The sequence below is a fragment of the Ictidomys tridecemlineatus genome, chromosome 1, assembly GCF_052094955.1.
Source record: "Ictidomys tridecemlineatus isolate mIctTri1 chromosome 1, mIctTri1.hap1, whole genome shotgun sequence".
Lineage (NCBI taxonomy): Eukaryota > Metazoa > Chordata > Mammalia > Rodentia > Sciuridae > Ictidomys > Ictidomys tridecemlineatus.
In genome coordinates, this window is record NC_135477.1 from 42,603,639 (window position 1) to 42,624,189 (window position 20,551).

The 20,551-nt window shown below is 42.5% G+C and overlaps 1 protein-coding gene across 3 annotated transcripts; it reads left to right on the plus strand.

The window, feature by feature from the left end:
• The first annotated feature begins 1,971 nt into the window (after positions 1 to 1,971).
• Positions 1,972 to 7,083, plus strand: LOC101977501 (mannose-binding protein A). 3 transcript variants are annotated; one of them, XM_021735439.3, is made up of 5 exons: positions 1,972 to 2,078; positions 2,646 to 2,835; positions 3,213 to 3,329; positions 4,066 to 4,140; positions 4,783 to 7,083. In XM_021735439.3, exons 2-5 carry the CDS (start codon positions 2,655 to 2,657, stop codon positions 5,154 to 5,156), a joined length of 747 nt encoding a protein of 248 aa, XP_021591114.1. In that variant the 5' UTR covers positions 1,972 to 2,078; positions 2,646 to 2,654; the 3' UTR covers positions 5,157 to 7,083. The 3 variants fall into 3 exon arrangements, with proteins under 3 accessions (XP_021591114.1, XP_077895215.1, XP_077895213.1); XM_078039089.1 differs by having other exon boundaries at positions 1,981 to 2,078; positions 2,651 to 2,835; XM_078039087.1 differs by having other exon boundaries at positions 2,016 to 2,145.
• The last annotated feature ends 13,468 nt before the right edge of the window (positions 7,084 to 20,551 follow it).

The window sequence follows — 20,551 nt, forward strand, 5'->3', positions numbered from 1 at the left end:
ATGTAAATAGTTGATTTACTGTATTGTTTAGGGAACAATGATAAAAAAATTTTTGTATATGTTTGGGCATTTTATATATATATATATATATATCTGTGATTGGTTGAATCTGCAGATGCAGATGGATAGTGAGAGTGGCTGTTTATTATCTATTGTATGAAGTCCATAGTCCTTGGAGGACTATTTCTGGGGCTTGCTGTCTCTGTCAACTCTCATTCTGCTTATTTCCAACTTATTTGAGATTTTTTACAAGGTGAATTTAAATTTACCGCATCTCCATTTAAGAAAGCCCTGTGGTATCTGGGTTGATGGTAAGGTTCTCCATTGCCTGTATGTCTCCACTGCACTAGGTGTGACAAGCTGGGACACGTAAAGTACAGTTTTTCATCTAGGAATAAATACAAAATCCATTAATAATAATAAAGAATTTTAATAGTAATAAGTTCACTAATTCCTGGTGCCTGGCAGGCTCTCTGTAACAGGGAGAGCTACTGAATGGGGTACGGTGACTTGAGTATACATGAGCTGTCGGCCCTTAAGAAGCCAAAATGCCTATCATAATACAGAATTTAAGGTAAATGACCTGACCTTGCTCCCCACCAGGAAAAAAGCAAACTTCTCGAGTTGTTTGGTCAAAGTGTTTCAAAGCATTAGTATGAGTTTGGGTGAAGGAAGGCATCAAAGGTCACATTAGGAACTTGGTCATTTGATCAGAGTCCAGCAATAAGCAGTGGATGCTTCCAGACAGTGTGGCCTGTAAGAGCCACAGCCTAATCTGGCACATGCTCCTGCTCCAGGTCTCTGCTTCTTTCTTTGCTCTCTTACTGGGTGCTTCCTATGTGCCAGCCCTGGGCTGTACCATGGGGACAAGGAATTGAACTGGACACAGTTCTTGCCCAAGAACAGTAACAACACAGGTGAAGTGGACACAGAAGTTAGCTCTAGTCAGAGAAAAGCCAAGAGTGCTGCTCTGAGGACACGGTGCTATAGTTTGCAATTGTTCCATCTGTTTTTCTTAAGCACTGGCAGTTTGTAAACACTGTCCTAGGTGGACATGCATCAGCTGTGAGCAAGATGCCAGCTCATGAAACTCTCATTCTAAAGGGGTAAGGTGGTCAATAAGCAGGTAATCAAATAAACAACAAAAATTCACACAGAGAAGCAGAAAATTAGAGCAGAGAATCATTATTTATCAACATGCGTACTTACAATTTAATGGTTAGGAAAGACCTTTCTCCCAAGACAATATTTAAGATGAAATCTGAATGACAGCAAATGACAATGCAAAGACAGAGGCAAGTGTCTGGGCAGAGAGGCCAGTTGGTGCAAATGCTCACATTCAGTTTTGAACTTAAGTTGTCTGCAAATATGTCTTCCCCTTGTCCTAGCTCTGTTTCAGGTCCCAACAAGATATTTGACAAATTTCCTGGATGATGAGGGAAAAGTGAGTTTACCCAGGGTTATAGGTCTTTCATGTCTCCACCCTGGCCCTGCAATAAATGAAACCCAAATGAAGGGATGAGAACAATGGATACAGAGATGTATGCTAGTGTGTGCATGTGTGTGTGTGCACGAACACATGTGTTTGTCTGGTATAACATCTGTGCATGTTTGTTTTGGAAATAAGTATCTAGATGGAACTGTGCTGAGAGCTTGTGACTCTACAGGATCAGAGTGACTGAGCTGTATAAATGGATGTGTGGGTGGGACAGGTGAAGGAGGAGTTGGTTTACTATAGACACTGCCTAGAATTGTTCTGGAGACCCCACCAGCAGCCCAGGAGAACTACCTAGTTATAGCAGCTCCAAGAATGGTTGTTTATTAGAATTTAATTTTATTTTCATTTATTCATTAATTTTTTGCAGTGCTATGGGTGGCATCCAGGGCCTCATATATGCAAGGCAAATGTTGTACTGCTAAACTACATCTCCAGCCCAGGATAGTTGTTTATTAATCTGGGGTTGAAGGCCAGGCCAGTGTGGTTTTTGGTCACCAGCCTAATTGGGCCTGACATTGTTGAGGCAGCTGCCAGAAGCCTGAGCTGGAGGGCTCTCTTCCCTGCATTGCCTCGGTGCCGGGTAAGTCATTTCTGAAGGAAAGAGGTGGAGACCTGGGCCTACAGTCTGGCTTCATGGCTTGAACCTGGTGAGGACTGAGTAGAAGCTTTAGAAGGGTCAATAGGCCCACCTGGGCTTCTGACTCTATGATCCAAGGCATCTGTGTCTTTCTTGGATCCACTTGACCATCTGCAAACTAAAGATGGTCTTTTCCAAAGGAAGTGATGAGTGGGATGTGAGTGCACTAGTGCCATTTAGAAACCTTGACTGTGGACTCCAGGACCAACAGGAAAGGAAGGAAGGAAGGAAGGAAGGAAGGAAGGAAGGAAGGAAGGAAGGAAGGAAGGAAGGGAGGGAGGGAGGGAGGGAGGGAGGGAGGGAGGAAGGAAGGGAGGGAGGGAGGGAGGGGAAAGATGTCAAAGGATTGATCACGGGAGTTCCCTTCCAACCAGACCTCTCTCCAACTGGTCCTGGAGAAAGGGAAGGTGAAGGGCCCTAACAGGCCAGGGGAGGCAAGCACAGGTAGCAGCATATGCTGACTCAACAAAATGAGATGATTTTTTTTCCCTTGACTTTCTCCACTCTGAGGTAAGGACCATGTTCCTGTTTCCATTACTCCCTGTCTTTCTCCTGAGTGTGGTGACAGTGGCCTCAGAAACAAAAACATGTGAGGATGCCCAGAAGACCTGCTCCGTGATTACCTGTGGGATCCCTGTCACCAACGGCACTCCAGGCAGAGATGGGCGAGATGGACTCAAGGGAGAAAAGGGAGAGCCAGGTACATGACGGGCTGCTCTGTCTTTCTGGATGTCGCCAGCAGGGGACTGTTCCACATGAGGGATGTAGCAGAGACCTGGGGAGGCTCAGCTTTTATTATGGTGGATATTAGTGCACCTGACTAGTCCCTATAACACATCACTGCCTTCCAAATAAAGATGCTCTCTGGCTCTCCAAGATCCCACACTTCCATAGAAATTGGGGGTGTGTGATTGCCTTCAGGACAGCCTTCTTGCCCTGGGATGCAGAAGCACTTTCTTCTCTGAGTCACTACTAGTTCCCTGGTTCTTTCCTGGGGTCAGTGTGAATCAAGTGTTGAGCTCTTAGAGAGGGAAAATGAGTAATAATCATGGGTCATTGTTCCTTGCTTTGTAACAGGTCAAGGGCTCAGAGGTTTGCAGGGCCCTCCAGGGAAACTGGGGCCTCCAGGAAATACAGGGGAGCCTGGGGCTCCAGGACCAAGAGGCCAAAAAGGAGATCGTGGAGATAGTTCGGGTAAGGAGCACACCCCAGTAAGATCTGGGAACTAATAAATAAAAAAAAAAAAGAAATTTGTGTATTTAAAACCAAAATAAATAAATAAATAAATAAATAAATAAATAAATAAAAACAAAAGTTATATTTCAACCAAAAAAATTATTACAACATTATCATAAGCAAAAGGTGAAGAAAAGAATCCAGGATTATAGTCACAAGTTGCTAAGGGTGACTAAGTCTATTAGTCAACTTTTCTCACTGTGAGAAAATCAAACTAAAGTAGAAAAGACTAATTTGGCCCATGGTTTTAGAGGAGTCCATCTGTGCTCTCAGCTCCACTGTTTCTGGGTCTGTGAGGAAGTAGAACATCATGGCAGAAGGGTGTAGTGAAACAAAGCTGCTCACCTCATGGCAGCCAGAAGCAAAAAGAGAGGGAGGGAGGAGTGGAGACAAGATATGTCCTCAAGGACAAAGCCCCCAGTGACCTACTTCCTCCTAAAGTGTCCACTATCCCCCAATAGTGCTACCAGCTGGGGACACTCCAGATCCAAACCATAACATCAAGATATAACTGGGAAGTCGGAAATAAAGTTAATTTTTTTTTTGCTTCATTTTGACTTCTTGGTTTTTTTTTTTTTTTTTTTTGCAACAAGCTTACATTTAAGTAAGCCAAAAAAAAAATCCTTTTCCAAAATATTCTGTTCTCCAATTTGAGGTCTTCTTACTAAATACCCTTGTCTCTATTGCTTTGCAGCTGCTGAGACTAAACTGGCTAACTTAGAGAGAGAGATAAGGAACCTGAAATCAGAATTGGACCACATCAAAAAGTGTAAGTCTTTTCTCTGCCCCCAACATGTACTTGACCCTCACTTTTTTCTTCAGCATGAACTAGATTTGGAGGGAGAGTGGAAGAGAACTAACACTTAGGAATACTCAATACATACCAGGGTCTGTGCTGGGTTGTCATTTTCCTGTAATAGGGTTTCATTCAATCCCCTCACCAATGTTAGTTGTGGTTGTTATATGTATTTTGTCTGCAGATGAGGAAAAAGAATTTCAGGAAGCATAGGGAACTTATTCCACATCACACTGCCGGCAAGGGGCAGAGGAAGAAGTGAAGAGAGATCTGTTGTCTCCAAAGTCTTTGCTCCTTTCTCGACATCCACTGTTCCTACATGGTTGTTGGTGCCTGATCCTGTCAGTGAGGCCCAAGCATGTCTTCTCTGTCCACCAAGTGCCAGGGTAGTTTTTAACCAATGTAGGTCTCAAGGATGGGATCTGGCTGTCTGCCAGAGGTTATGTCCCTTCCATGACTCTACAGCTGGGAAGTGGCCTCCTCATAGTCTCTGACAGAGGGCATTAGCTTGGGCATGGTACTAGCTTTTTAGAGTCCAGTTCCCAGAGAAGGGCTTTTTCACCTACTGTCCTGAGCTGGGCTCCAGTCAGCCTCATCTACTCTTTGTGATTTCAGTGCAAGCCTTCTCTTTGGGCAAAAAGTCTGGAAAGAAGTTCTACGTGACCAATGGTGAAAATATGCCTTTTTCCAAAGCGAAGGCTTGGTGCACAGAGCTCCAGGCCACTGTGGCTGCCCCCAAGAATGCTGAGGAGAACAAGAACATCCAACAGGTGGCCAGAGACAATGCCTTCCTGGGTATCACAGATGAGGTTACAGAAGGCCAGTTTATGTATGTGACAGGAGGGAGGCTAACCTACAGCAACTGGAAGGCGAAAGAGCCTAATAACCATGGCTCAGGGGAGGACTGTGTGGTTCTCTTGAAGGATGGACTCTGGAATGATGTTTCCTGCTCATCCTCCTACCTGGTTGTCTGTGAGTTCCCAGCCTAAAGCACCTCATTTCTCTGGCCCTTCCTTGTCTCCCTGCTGAGCTCTATGCTGCTTCAAAAGAGAATTCAGTGCTGGTTTCCCATGGTTAGAGTTAAGTCATTCCTGTTTGGAGAAGGAACTAGAGTGAAGGAGGCATATTTAATCGTGGGATGGGGAAATGGCAGAAGCTAACTATGGGGCACAAGGATCTGGTCCAGCCCAGGGACATTGTCTTATCAGAACAGTACTGAAGTAGATTCAGCCATTGAAAGGGCCAAATAAACTCTCTTCTTTTACAGTGAGGACACTCAACCTGCTAGAGGGACCCGTGGAGTGCCATACCTGTGTTAGAATAGAGAGTAGATCTCAGGGACAAAGACATCCAATTCCTACTTTCCAATAATTGCACTGCTTGATGCCAAATTCTCCTTTCCTAAACCCTTCCCCAGGGCCAGCCTAGCACTCTCCATGCTATGGACATTGTCTCTTGGTTTCATGAGTCACCCCCGGGCACCTTCCACTTTCTGACTATAATATCTGGCAATATCCATATGAGTGACAACTATTAGTCCTAAGAATCCCCTTACCCCACTCAACTTCCTGTGGCTTTTCTTTAGCAAAGAACATCGTTTCCTTTCTGCATAATTTTAAGGGGATGATTCAGCATCATGGAACATACCAGCAGCATGGGAGGAGATAATTGCAGGGTGTGCCCTTCTCACAGACATTGTTAGTCTCTGTCCCCACTATCCCTTCCTTTCATGGTAACATTCTATCTCCATTGTGGGTCAGTGTCCCATTATTAGTATACACAAAAGGACAAACTCTCCCCAAGTGAGTTCTACACCCTAAGGGTCCAATTCTGCAGGACTAGCCAGTCAGCAAATGCAATCTCCTCTGAGCAGCATTCTGCTGTGGTTTTGGCTCATGATTCTGCTTAACCATGGAGGTTTTTCAACTACCTCAGGGTGAGGCGATCTGAGATTTCAAAGCATCTATGCAGCAAACCAGGAGAAGAGGATAAATTGCAACTCCAGCTGCATGCCCATCACAAAATGAGATTGGAAAATAATTCATAAATGGAACAAGGGCCACTTTCACTTAGTGAAAAGTTTTTGGTAATCTTTGTTTTCTGCTTTATTTCTCTTTGTATCTGAACTACCAAGAGAAGCACTCGGTGGCTAATAACTGCTAGACTAATATTTGTTAAATGAATACATCAAAGAATTTCAAATGAACAAATGGATTGGCTACCGAGAAGTGACTGTCAGGCCATACTTCTTCCTGCCAGGAGGTGGGGGTGGGGGACCTTCTGCAGAGCTGTCCAGGCAGGCATGGGAGTTGGATTGGGACATGCTGAAGGTACTGGGGCCAGTAGGGTAAAAGTGATAGGACTTTTGTCCTTGGCCTCTAGCACACCTAGACTGTCACATTACCAAATTTTCTTTAGCTACTGCGATTGGCAGGAATGAAAACATTTTTGTGAAATACAGCAGAACAATTCACTACTTTTAATTGAAATCCAGGCTACTTACCAATGGCATTGGAAACTGCTTAAAACTTTGAGGCACCTATGAAACCATGTATTAAGGAAAATAGAAAAAGGAAAGATTAGAGACATTTTAGAAAATGAAAAATATATATGTATGATGACCCAGAATGACTGTAACCAGAACATAAGTTTCATCTAAATTTTCTCACAGCTACAACAGCTAAATTTTCTCACAGCTACAATAGGTAACTCTTACATAATTCTTTCTTATTTATGGTAAGGGTGAGGGGTTGTTATGGTATATCGAAGACGAATGTCCCTTTTGTTATACTGTGAATAAAGGACAGTCTCTATGCTATAAAACTGCAGAAGATGCAGTTTTGTCAGCTGCAGGGATGGTTTCCCAACAGCGGCTCAGTTCCGGAAATGCAATAAAAACTTTTAGGACAAGCTCAAGCTCTTCTGTGGTCCTCTCAGTCAGTTTCTGTTTATTTTGTCTCCCAGCCCCCTTCCTCCTGCATCCCTCCATTACTAGAGCTTCACATTCCTGGCCCAAGAGTTCTCTCTGCCACAGGGACCCATCCTCCTTCTCTCCTGCCCTATCCCTGGCCACTTAGTCCCTGATGGTACTCTCAGCCCACCCTGCAGGGCATGCAGTTTTCTCAAATGGATAGAGCTTGTTCTTCCGCTGATCCAGCAGTTGATGGTCCTTTCAGAGCTCCTCTTTCTATATGTCTACCCCCTTCCCACCACCATTTTGACCTCAACCTAGAACTATCTCTCTCTCTCTCTCTGTATTCACTTTCCAACGGACCCCTATCAGGTAGCTATGGAGAAGGTAAGTTTCATCTTAAAATATGGAATTCTTGTAAGAGTCCAAAGATAGAAATTACAGTTCACCCAGGCCTCCCAGCATACCTAGAACAAGAAAGAAATGATGGGTTCAAGGTGTCCCTCCAGTCTCTTTTCCCCTCTCCTCCAAAGGCTGAAGGCAGATGGTTCTTTACTAAAGGATGTACAATGATTGACATCTCTTGCATACCATTTTAGTCAGCTTTTGCATTGCTGTGGATAAAATTGCCACTTGAGGAGGAAGTTTATTTTGGCTCATGGTTTTAGAGGCCTATGGTTGGTCAATTCCATGGCTCTGGGCTGGAGGTAAGGCACATCATTATGGCAGAAGGCATGGTGGAGGAAAGCAGCTGAGGACATGGTGGCCAGGACACACACACACACACACACACACACACACACACACACACACAGAATACTCTGCTCACCAGGGTAAAAAACAAACAAACCCCAAAGATACACCCGAAGTGACCTACTTCTCTAAACTACTTGCCTACAGTTACCATTGTAATCCATATTAATGATTAAATCCACTGATTAGATCATACCTCTCATAATCTGATCATTGCACCTCTGAAAATTCTTAAGTTGTCTCACACATGAGCTTTTGGGGAACACTTCATTCTATACCATAACAAATACCAATGAAGCTGGACACTCCAAGAACAGATATTAAGGGACCACAGGCAGCATGTTCTCCTTGAGAATGTAGGAATGGAGATGACTGAGAGAAATCTTTTGAGCCTCATTTTTCTAAAGGAATAGGTGTCTCTGCTACCCATTTTCCATGCTGGAAATGTTTTTGGAACAGGGAGCTGGCAGATACTTCTGAGCTTCGGTCTTTCTTTGCTGCTCTTTGCACAGAGTGAAAACCTGATGGTCATGCTGCAGAGCATTCTTGGAAAGGAAGTCAGTGTTCAGAAGTCTATGAAGCCTAGACTCTGGCTCTGGAGCCATTCCCAGGGGGAGAAAAAGGCACAGGTCACTGTGTACCATATTAGGGTTGAAGAAGAGATGGTTTCATAGGTGGAAAGTTCCAAGTTTGGAAGCAAGAGACTGTCGATCAAAGTTAACTCCCTATCGATGCGATGCACTGAATGGTATGTTGACTTTCTGGGCCACAGTTTCCCAGGCTTTACCTCAGTCTCTAAAGGGTTCTGTCTTCAAAAGCTATAGGAACCAGTGGTCACATATAGATGCAGACTGCAGGATCATTTCAGGAATAGAGTTGCAGGATCTGAAATCTGCTTTCAGTTTTTATTACCTATATTTGACTAAGCTAATTGTGGGGTACATACCAGCTATTTCTGAAGTCTATAGAAAACCAATCTGGGTGAGTGATATTGGCCAAATTATATTGTTATATTTTGTAACATGTGCATGCACAGATATGTAACAAACAATCCCATCAGAATGTACAACTAGAATGCACCAATAAAAAATGTGGGGGGAAAAAGAAAAGAAAAGAAAACCACTCTGGGTAAGTTGGAAGGGTAAATACAAATTGTCCATGAGTTGGAGACTTTGGGCTTAAATTGTGTCTGTGAGTCCATGTTGTTCTGTGGAAGCTGAAACATGACCAGTATGACCATAATTACCAAAGCTTGTAACATTCAAGGCCCAGATTCCATCCCAGGTTCCAGATCCTAGAATTTCAGGGACTTGATCCTACAGGACAATCTTCCTTTGATGTTCTACAACTCTTGCTTCTGACACCTTTGACCTTGCTCCACCCAGAGATGGGGACTCAGTGTAGCAGCTGACGCCTGCCATTCATGTCTGTCAGATCTCCTTCCCTTCAGGGGTGGGCAAATCTTCTTTCTCTGTGGCTTCCTGAAAATTGATCAGTGCCAAGAGTCAGGCCGTGAACTATAACCCGCCTCCATCCCCGTCATATGACATGCTGAGCCTCTGACTTGGGAGGTTGTTTGCTTGTTATTATGTAAATGATCTGTGCTTTGGTAACTGCCAGGAATCAGAGGTTTCTTTTTCTTTCTTTCTTTTTTCTCTTTCTCATTAACCAGGAATAGATCTGATGTTATCAAGTGGCTGGAGATGTCAGGAAGTGTATTTTGTAAAGTGATGTTGTCCTAGTAACCCTGAGTGGCTGATAGATTCCCAGGAAAACAGGAGGAGCTCTGGACAGGAGGCCATCTGGGAAGGGTTCTTCTGACCCTGGTGACCACTATGTGGGGAGGGCACAGAGCCTCTAAGAAGGAAGTGGTGGTTTGTCCAGGCAAACACAATTTTCATGTTTTTAAAGAAATGGGGTGCAAGTAGCCCTTTACTAACTAAACAAATGCTTCAGGCTAGCCACTGCCATGCCACAGTCTCACCTGCCTTTTCCTGGCAGGTGAATGGTTTGTGCCACCTCATGTGGCCCTTCAGCATAGAGACCAGAATTGACTGGAATGCTTGATAAAATTGTAAGATCTAGTTCCATTCTGGACCCAGTGAATTAAAATATCAGAAATATTCATCTTAGTGAGGTCCTCAGGTGATCTGGAAGTTTGGCCAGTTTTGGAAATCACTGCCCCAAGAAATACAGTCGCCATAGGGGCTTTCTGCTTGCCTTTCACTCTCACAGGGTGACTGTTATGGGGAGTCAACCCAGAAAGCACTCTAAGTCTAAATTCAGATCAAAAGAGAGCTTTATTTACCTGGCCAGAAACTGTCACCCACCGCAGAGACTCAAGCTCTCTGGGAGGACAGCAGCTTCCTGGTCCATCCAAAGAGAATATAAGCACAAAAACCACAACTCAGTGTCTTGCTCATCGTCATGTAAGCTAGCCAATTATAGAAATTAATACATTAATAAGTGGGACCTGTGGGCTCTAGGCAGGACTGGAATTTTCCAGCAAGCAAGTGGTAAACAGAAGCAAAAAAATCATTAGCTTTGCAGTTCAGTTGACCACAGTCTTGGGTTCAAGCAGGTGCTAGACAGTTGTATCCTGAATTTGGGCGGGAGTCAGCGGGGTGAGAATCTACTTCAAAGTCATGTAGACCCAAAAGGGCATTCACACCTAGGACGTACTCACCACCACCACTGCTGCATCCTGAGTAGGGTACAATTTGTGGGGTACAAAGTTCAGAAAGACAATTTTTTTTTAAAATAAGAAAACAGCTTTCATTTCAGTTTCTCAGAAACAGCTCTTGTAATAGTTTTTATATAGGAGACAGCAAAATGGAGTCTTAGGCCTGTCTATGACAGTTCTTACTTTTTATCTTACTTATCAAAATCTTATATCTATAATATATATTTTTTACTAATATATAACCTATAACTTACACTCTTATTGATTGTATTTATCAGTTTCACACTACAACAGTGACCAAGTAGCAGATGTCAGGGTTTCTCAATTCCTTGTAGGCCCATCACGAGGCAAATGGTTCTGTTTCATTTAGAGTGTCACACCTTATTATGGTTGGGATATGATGTGTCCCTCCAAAGCTCCTGTGTTAATGCAAGAATATTCAGAGGTGAAGTAATCAAGATTATGAGAGTTGTAATCTAATCAGTCCATGCTAATTTGAATAGAATAAGTGGGTGGTAACTCTAAGTAGCTGGGGCATGACTGGAGAAGGTGGGTCACTGGGAGCATGCCCTGCAAGGGTTCATCTTCCCTGTGACTCCTTACTCTTTCTCTTTCTCTCTCTGTTTCCTCGACACCATGAACAACAGAGTAGCACTCTTCTATCATGCTTTTCTGCCATGATGTTCTGCCTCACCTTGTCCCAGAGCAATGGAGTAGGCCAACATGGACTAAACCTCTGAAACCATAAGCCAAAACAAACCTTTCCTCCTTTAAGTGGTTCTTGTCAGATATTTTGGCCACAGCAACAAAAACCTAATTAACACAGATCCTGAACAATCTCTCTCAACTAACCAGTGTCCTGCTAGTAAAAAACAACTGTGGACTCTAATTTTTTCCTACACATTTCTAGGTGCTTACTGCATGTGTGAATGTTTGTTGAGTGTCTCGATGGAGATCAACAGACCTAATGCCTGAAATTCCCTGCATCCTATTGCTAGGGTCTCAGCCCTCACCTTCCCCCCAAATCTGGATAGTTCCAGAGACTTTTAGTACAGAGTACTTGTGTTTGGTCATTTATTAAAGGTCCATAAGTGACCCTAATCTGTGTTGTAGGATGCTGGGGGCTTGAAAGAAATTGTTTGTACAGTAGTATAACCTTCTGTGCAGATCTTGGATCATTGCTGCCCTCATCTGAGTCCTTATGTGATCACTGAATCTAAGGTAACGCCAACATCAGTTACCAATATAACATCTGTTTTATTTTCTTCTCAGGAGTTATAGATATTGACTATTTTGGCTGATTATTTGTTTGAATAATATTAGGTCATTAAGAGTGAGGACTCTTGGGCTGGGGTTGTGGCTCAGTGGCAGAGTGCTTACCTCACACATGTAAGGCTTTGGGTTCGATCCTCAGCACCACATAAAAATGAATAAACAAAATAAATATATTGTGTCCATGTGTAACTACAAATATTAAAAAAAGAGTCAGGACTCTTGCAGGGCACACTGTAACCACAGCAACTTGGGAGACTGAGGCAGAAGGATTATAAATTCAAGACAAGCCTCAGCAACTTAGTGAGAACTAGTCTCAAAATAAAAAATAAAAAAAAAAAAGGACTAGGGAGGTAGCTCAGTGGTAAGCACATCTGGCTTCAATCCCCAGTACTTAAAAAAAATAGTGAGGACACTGAAACTAGACTGACTGCCTAAATTCAGATCCTGATTCAGATCCTGGCTTCATCACTTTTCAGCTGTGTGACCTTGGGCAAGTTGCATATATTCTCTATGCTTTAGTTCCCTTCTTGATAAAACTGGATAATAATAGTGCCCACCTCAGAGGACTGTTAGGAGTAGATGAGCTGATGTAATCAAAGCAATTAGGCATCACTGACTCAAGATAATGCCATGCAAACATCAGCCCCTGCTGTTGTGATTATTACAAGACTATGTTTTTCATTTCTGCAATCCCAGTTCCTAGAAAAGGGTGGGGAACCACATACTCAATTAATAACTGTTAAACCAATAAGTGAATGAAGGAATCTGAGTCCTCCCCCAAAACGTGCAACCCAAGTCTTTTCTCCAGAGCTTAACTCAGCTCCAAGCTGCATCCAAGGATTAAGCAGCAAAACTCATTTAGGAGGAGGGCTATGGGCACAATTTCCTTTCCCAGGTTATAGGGAATCCCCAGAGAAGCCTGTGCAGCAGGTGCTGTGGTTTCATGCTGCCCTCTGCTGGGAGGGCAGAGTCGGCAAACCCAGAGAGACTTACATGTGGGACCAAGTGCTGTGATCCCATGAGCACCTGTCTGCAACTTGGAATGCTTTCCTTCTCTCCACTTCTGTCCTGGTTGCTACAGTCATTCGAATTGTGCACCTACTTTGCAGAGCCAGATCCAGATGCAGGTTCCTATTGGGTGACCACAAGTCTCCAGCATGCTGGACCCTGACAGTCCTCACTGTTCAAGAAGTCCAAGTTACTAGTGGAATTCATTGCTCCTCACCCACATGTCTGCCTCCTTTCTGAACCTAGAATGTGAATTCCTGTTTGCCACCTTCACATTCCTCCCTCTGCACCCTCTCCAGTCAGGGATGACTTCTGAATCTCCTCAAGATAGAACTTTGCTTCTGCTCTTGCCTGGGACCATGGGGACTGGGTTGGTGGCCTTGCTCCTGGGCTTTCTCTGTGGACTTTCTGGGTATCTCTCTGAAGTGAAGTTTCCTCTTTTTTTTCTTTTCTCAGCATCAGCAAGTAAAGAATCTGGACTTTTCTCTAAATCAGATTCTCTCTGAGAACACTACATTCTCTCAAAATTTCAGAGGGCCTCATCCTGGGGACCTGTCACTAAAGACACTTAGGGACTGTGCCTGGACCCATCAGGCTGCCAGCAGAGGGTGCTGTGCACAGATAGTGGACATCTCCTGCATGTCCCCAAAGGAGATGGCATTGTTATTCCACCAGCTATAATTCTGTTTCTGGTTTTGGAGCTTCCTAGAAGATGAGTTAGTGGAAGCAAGATTCGTAAAGAGAATATTTTGCTCACTGATAAAATTCAGGGGCATATTCCTTCTTGGGGTCCATCCGGTCCTGCAAGGCAATGCTGTCTTAAGCCAAGTATGGCAAACATTAGCACACATAATGCCTCTCTCCTTCCTCATGTTAGTGGCAGACCCAGCTAACTAGTTACTTCCTACCTTGCCTGGTTTAAGACCTTGAAAGCCATTTAACACTACAATCATGGCCAAGGGATTTCAGATGGTGGGTAGAAAATAACTCATGGTCCAACCCTGCCCAGTGCCCCTGAAATGTCCAGCTTCCTGTCCCTGTAATAACCTATGACTGTGGCAATCACAAAATTACAAACTGATGTGGTGTGCCGAGTTGCACATGAGACCCTGTTCCGTAGTGGGAACATCTTCTCAAGGGTTCTCCTTAACCATCTGGGCTGACCCTTTTCCACCTCCCTGTCTGGAAGCAGTTCTTGGTGATTATCTCTCCTGTGCAGATGGATTCTGGTTCCCAAGGATTCCAAAGGCAGGAATCAGAAAAGGCAGGTACATTTCAGATTCACTAAGTGAAAGGGGTTTGGAGAGTCCAGAGATGAAAGTCGCCCAAAGTGACTGGGATAGAGCGAGAGCTCAAGGGAGATAGTTTAATACCATACTCACCATTGAATGGTTTGTTTGTGATTAATGTACCAGGGTCATGGGCTAAATTCCAGATCCAAGAAAAAGTGCCATTTTCTTCCTCTTAGCCAGGGAGTTATAAACCACCCAGAGTTTCAGAGCAAGAGGTGAAAGAGGGGTGGGAATGAATGCTAAATTCCTTTCACCCTTGCCTCTTTCAAACCTAATCAGTACTTAGAAGAAGGTGAATAATCTTTTTCGTATCTATGGTTATAGTTCCTTTCTTATTGCTACTACTAAGTCAGGGGGTCCCCGACTTATAATAGTTTGAAAATTTTCCAACTTTATGGCAATATGACGCCATACTTCCAATATTGAAGTTGGATCTTTCCTGGGCTAGAAAGTTGGGTGCCATCCTCCTTCAAAATGCTGGGCAGTAGCAGCAAACCGCAGCTCCCAGCCAGCCACTCCTTAAGGAGAAATAGTGGTTAACTGCCAGTGTTTTTCAGATATAGTATTGTTTTGTATCCTATCAGGTCTACAAAATGCCCATCTCTGAATATTAACATATTCAATGCTTTATTATGAAATAGGTTTTTCATTAGATGATTTTGTCCAACTGTAGGCTGACATAAGTGCTCTGAGCACATTCAAGGTAGGCTGGGCTGAATATACTGTGCCCGGCATAGGTTAAGTGTATTAAATGCATTTTCAATTTATATTTCTAACTTACAATGGGTTTATTGGGACATAACCCTGTTGTAAGTTGAGGAACATCTTTACATGCTGGTGGATATTTTTTGGATAGCTTTATCAGGATATATTTTTTGAATTTGACTTTTAAAAAGTTTGATTTTTCAAAGTTATCCTCAGCAACTTAGTGAGGCCCTAAGGAAGTGTCTCAAAAAAAAAAAAAAGGCTGGGAATGTGGCTTAGTAGTTAAGCACCCCTGGGTTCAATCCCTGGTACCCCAAATCAATCAATAAATAAAATTTAAAAAAATAAGAAGTCTGATTTTTGATTTTACCATTTCTACTTTTAATTGGTTTGATATTTCATTAATTTCACTTCAATATTTACTTATTTGGTTCTTTATTTTTTCTTGTCTCTAAAATTTGTTTTTAAAAAGATGAGCACCTAGTTCAACTATAATTAGTCCATGCTTTTAAAATTTTTTTTTTAATAATGAAAATTGAAGTTATATATTTTCCTCTGAGTATAGCTTTAATGTTACTCCCTGGATTTGGGGGTACTTACTATTATTCAATTTGTTTTTTTAGTTACTACCAAGATTGTGTACTTTTTCATGTTTCAATCTACAGTTGTTAATATTTCTTTTTTTAATGAATTTTCTCTTTTCCTTCTTATCCTATTTTTCCTATGTAAAAATCAGTTCCTTATTGATTTATCTGTCACACACATTGAAAGTCTTCTTCTTGTGTTTTTATGTTGTGTTTTACTTTTCAGCCAAGAAGTTTTATGTATTTTTTTTATGTATCAATATCATCACTTTGGGTCTCCCTCTCTGGTAGCATTTTCAGATAGCTCTTTCCCCTCAAAGAGTACATAAATCATTGCTCATATTTTATTCTGATTTTTATATGTATATGTAACTAAGATTATCTGATTTTACTTTTCCTCTAAATGCTTAGCCATTTAATCTAGGATTAAATTAAATGCTTAGCCATTTAATCTAGGATTATTAACTGACAACTCATTATTTTTCTATAATTTTGATGTTCTGTTTTTATCACGTACCTATATGACATATGCACTTGGATCCATTTATAAACTTCCTGTTCTTTTCCATCATTCTATTTATTTCTATGTAAGTAATACATAATTTATTTTAATCAAGTTAGTTTTAAAAAAAGGCAAGACCCTTTAACATAAGATGGGCCAAATCTATGTATTTTAACCAATTTTCCAGATTCTTGTAGAATTCATTCTTTTCCTAAAAGCTTTAAAACCATTTCATGAAGTCCTCACAGCCTCGTTTAATGAAATATCCTAGACATTAGTAACTCTGTTTTGATTCTGGGAATCCATCTTAACCTGAAACCAAAACTTATAAACTGCCAAGAAAAAGAAACTTAAGATATCCTGCTCCCATACCCTCCTCCCACCCTTTCCAAGGTCTCTAACTACAAAAATCTGTTATTTCGCAACCACCTGAGCTCAAGATCAATTCTAGCTTGCTCCACCCAACGCCATTTCCAGCTCACTCTTGTTCTTTGTTAAAAAGATATAAAAACCCCTATTCAAATAACTCTAGGGACTGTACCATTTGGGCACTCTGGCAGGCCTTCCTTGTCAATAAAATTTGCTTATGGAGCCTGAGACTTCAGTGTTCTGTCCTAATGTTCTTTTTCACATACCCCCACATGCACACATGCACATACTCTTTTTTTTTTTTAGAAGAACACTCAGAGGGATACTAGGTTGCTAGATTCACAGAGAAATTCACTCCCCTCTCATCCTCATCCCCTTTCTGTTCTCTCGGGCTCTCACTAGCTGGAGACCAAGTATCTCAGGCTTGCTCAGGACCCATCTCTTAGTCTCCTTTTCTTTCTGCCCTGACCAGTCCATCTGGTAACAGAGTGTATTTACTTGTCCTAAAGTTGCCATCCAACCTGTGGGCCCTGGACTAAGTGCCAGCCACTTGTGCTTGAAATGAAGGATTAGGGGAATGAAAAAATAAATACTCAAAAGGGCTGGCAGTGAGGTCAGTGTACTCTTACCGCAGATCAAAGGGCCTAATGACATCTTAAAAACACTTTATTCAGCCCTGCAAATAAGACTTTCAAGTAGGAATTAAGGGTCTCTTTCTCTGGACTTTCTCAGCACTACATCCATTCTACTTGCTAAATATAGAACGCACCATTTTGCACAGTCAGAGCCTCTGTAAGTTCCTCTCTGTGGCACAGAAATGGTTCAACCAGGTAGTCCTGGGGAGCCTACAGTCTCTCAAGCAAATAGTGGCCAAACATGTTACCGTTTGAAATGCATCCATTAAGAACCCTCAAATTTCAAAGTCCAAGTGGAACAATGAATTGAAATTATTCTACTATCATGTATAACTAATTAAAACAACAGCAGCAAAAAAAGTCCAGGTGGACCCAGCTGATGCCCAGGGGTGGCTGGGTTCCAGAATGTTTGGTTGCAGTATCACTTTACATCAATCAATCCTCCACACTCAGCATGGCCATAGAAGAGAGGGCATTATGACATGTGCACTGGTCTTATCTGACTTTCCAGGAGAAACATGCATCACAAGTTCATGCCTGTCTACCCAAGGCCTTTCAGTCAAATATTAGAGTGAAACCTACCATAAGATTCCTGCTGTTAGTCACAGAAAGGCTTAATAGTTACAGATAATTAGAACAGACAGTAATAGTAATAGAGTAGCTTAGTGATTACACAAGAAGATGACTTTCCTCTGTGTCCTTTGTTAAGGTCTCTTGATATCCAACCATTTGTTCTAAATCTGTTTGCTGAGCACCTTATCATTCACTGCTGGAACACACTTTCACCAATTAATTCTCTGTGATGTTAGGGAAGTTCAGGGCTATAGGATCCATGAGAGTCTGACTAGCCATTTCCATTTTTATATCCAATGCCTGGAAAAAAATATTTGACAACTCAATTAACATTTTATTTTCTCTAATAGACACCTAGTTTTTTTTTTCTCTAGTTTATAAAACATAGGTAACTTGACATGGTCAAGCAATCATTAAACTTGTGAGAATGCTCTGACCATAAGCAACTCAGTTGTCAATGTTGTGTATCAAGGGTATACAGAACAAAAACAGGGTCCTAGAAAAGCAGACATCGGAGAGCTTGCCACTGGCTGGTCATTATGGGATGTGGGCTGGTTTGGTAACCGGAGGGTTAAGAACAAGATGGAGACTTGCAAGTATATCACTAAACTGGGTTTCCCAATGTACTACAGGAAAGACCACCCTTCCATACTCCATACAGGGGTGGCTTCAAGTCACTCCCATGATGGCCCCTGGCATTGTGAGAGACAAAAATTTCCTGAGAGCCTAAGAGCACATAGTCCTGGTTTCACTTGCCGCCTAGGCCACTGTGGTTGAGGATGTAGGCACAGTTTAAGATTTGAGCTGAAAGTTGCTCATGTATATTAGCACAAGAGACCCTCTGTGCTCAAGGGCTTAAGGAAAGCTTGAACTTCTGAACTATTTGCTTCCGTCCTCCTTAATCAGATTGTTCGTATCGAACCCAAATGACCCTCCTTACAAGTCTTCTGTGCTCAAAGACAAACCAGGCACTCATGCTGGTGGGTCCCGTGGATTTGAAGGTTTCTCTCGGGGTTAGTTTTCTGTCCACACAGTTCTGCTCCTCTTTCCTCCCCCTTGTCAAGAAATAGGTCTGGCATGAGTATTGGGGTGGGCAGTGAGGTACCAAGACCACCATGACCTTGAATAGGTTTCAGTGGCCATAGTGTGCTAGGTCATCCCACCTCCCAAAGCTTAGTCAACTGAGCCAGGGGAGAGAACCTGAGACAACCAGACTGATTTCTACAGAAGTTTGAACTGAAAGCAGATGAGAGTGTCTCATGCCTGTGCAGCAGTCTCTGAGCACAATCCCTGTCCTCGTGCAGTGGGGAAACCACGAAGCAGAGGAGCCCAGTGTGCAAGGAACAAGAGGCAAAAACAGAGAGAAAGGCAAAGGACAGGGAGGTGGCAAGACTTTGCCTGTGCACCCCTCCTCCTGCCCCCAGTCCTTTTTAACCCATTCAGGGCCAACTATTCCTTAAAAAAAAAAAAAACTTCTTCTTGTCTTAAATTCAGTTGTTTCCTCTTACAATAAAAAGGGCCTTTCTAAGCTCCTGCTATCAGTGTGCCCAGGTGTGGCCTTTGTAGGGGGGAATTGTTTGCTAATTATTGTGTAACTGACTTGTACTTTAGAAGGTGCAGGCAATTGGGGATTTTTTTTTTTTTTAATAACAGAAGAAAGATCTTATCTCAGAGCCCCGGCTGCGAACTGTCTGAAAATGTGGCTTTTGCTTTTGGACATGCTATCTATACATGAGGTGTAGCTGCAGGAGTTCTGGGAAGAGGTTTGGAGTTTGGGGGCCCCATCCAGAAAGGGCAACCCCCCTAGTGCCTGTGAACAAAGGAGAGCATTTCATCTGATTTCATGTCTGGGGGAGGAGGGGTTTATTCATGGGCCTTTTATTATGGGCCTGTGATTCACCCAGGTGCCATTCCCATTTCTTTTATTTTCCTTAAGCGTTTTTATTTAGTTTTAGAATTCTGTAATTTTTTTTCTTCATTTATTGCCTTCAATGTGTTGCTGAGACTGTGCCAGGGGCAGATTTTTTTTTTTTTTTATGTTGTGCTGGGGATTAGAACCCAAGGCTTCATGCACACAAGACAAGCACTCTACCAACTGAGTTCTATCCCCAGCCCCCATTCCCATTTCTTGAACACAAGTATCATTTGAATAATTTTTTGTGGTTTGTGCATGATGTGGAGTTTCACTGGTGGTGTCTTCATCCTTCATCGTTGAACATCGTAAAGTTACATCTGATTCATTCTGCTAACCACAGAATGGGATCTTAATTAGAATAAATTATGCTCCATATATGTATAATATGTCAAAATATACTCTACTGTCATGTATATCTAAAAAGAACAAATAAAAATGAATAAATAAATACTTTTGTGAGAGTGTATCAATAAAATCAGCCAATATATGGGAGTCTTTGGTTTATATATTTAGAGGCCCAAAGTATAAGCTTTGGGATCAGAAAGACCTTGTTCATGACTGAGCTCTAATCCTTCTACCCCCATGACTCTGAGCAAGTCCCTTCACCTCTCTGTGCCTTTGTTTTCATATTTGGAAAATGGGGAAGATTTAATTAGATTATCTTTGCCACAGAGTAGGGAAAGAAAATTCCTGAAACTACCAGAAACTTCCAGGCAAGAGAAGTGTTGGGGTGAATTTGAGCATGACCGATGACCCTCTGCTCCAAAGTTCCCTGAGATTTCAGATGGCTTTAGGGTTGTGCACTTGGCATTCCTCCCCTGAGTCAGGGTGCAGCTCTATTGACAGATGCTGAGTAGCATGGGAGGAGGAGTACTGGGTGTGGGACCACGAAATGAATGGGGAAGGGTGGAGGGTAGGCAGACTTCTGGACCAGGTCACTCTGCCCAGCTATGTAGCTTCCTGGGTTTAGGCTTAAAGCCAGAGTCAGCTATAGAGACTTCCAGTTCAGAGACTCTAGCCTGCAGTGGCTAGAGGAGTTTGTGGTCTGGAAGTGGTCCTGAAGAGGACATATACCTGGGATCCATAGTCTGTAGATGGAATTTAAGACATGGGCACAGAATGCTTAACCCATGGAGTGAGTGTAAGGAGAGAAGAGAACTGAGACTCAAATATGCTTCC

Coding starts and splice junctions, on each gene's coding strand:
- LOC101977501 (XM_021735439.3), top strand. CDS start 2,655: ATGTTCCTGTTTCCATTACTCCCTGTCTTTCTCCTGAGTGTGGTGACA. Junction 3,330..4,065: donor AGATCGTGGAGATAGTTCGG/GTAAGGAGCACA, acceptor ATTGCTTTGCAG/CTGCTGAGACTAAACTGGCT. Junction 4,141..4,782: donor ATTGGACCACATCAAAAAGT/GTAAGTCTTTTC, acceptor TTGTGATTTCAG/TGCAAGCCTTCTCTTTGGGC.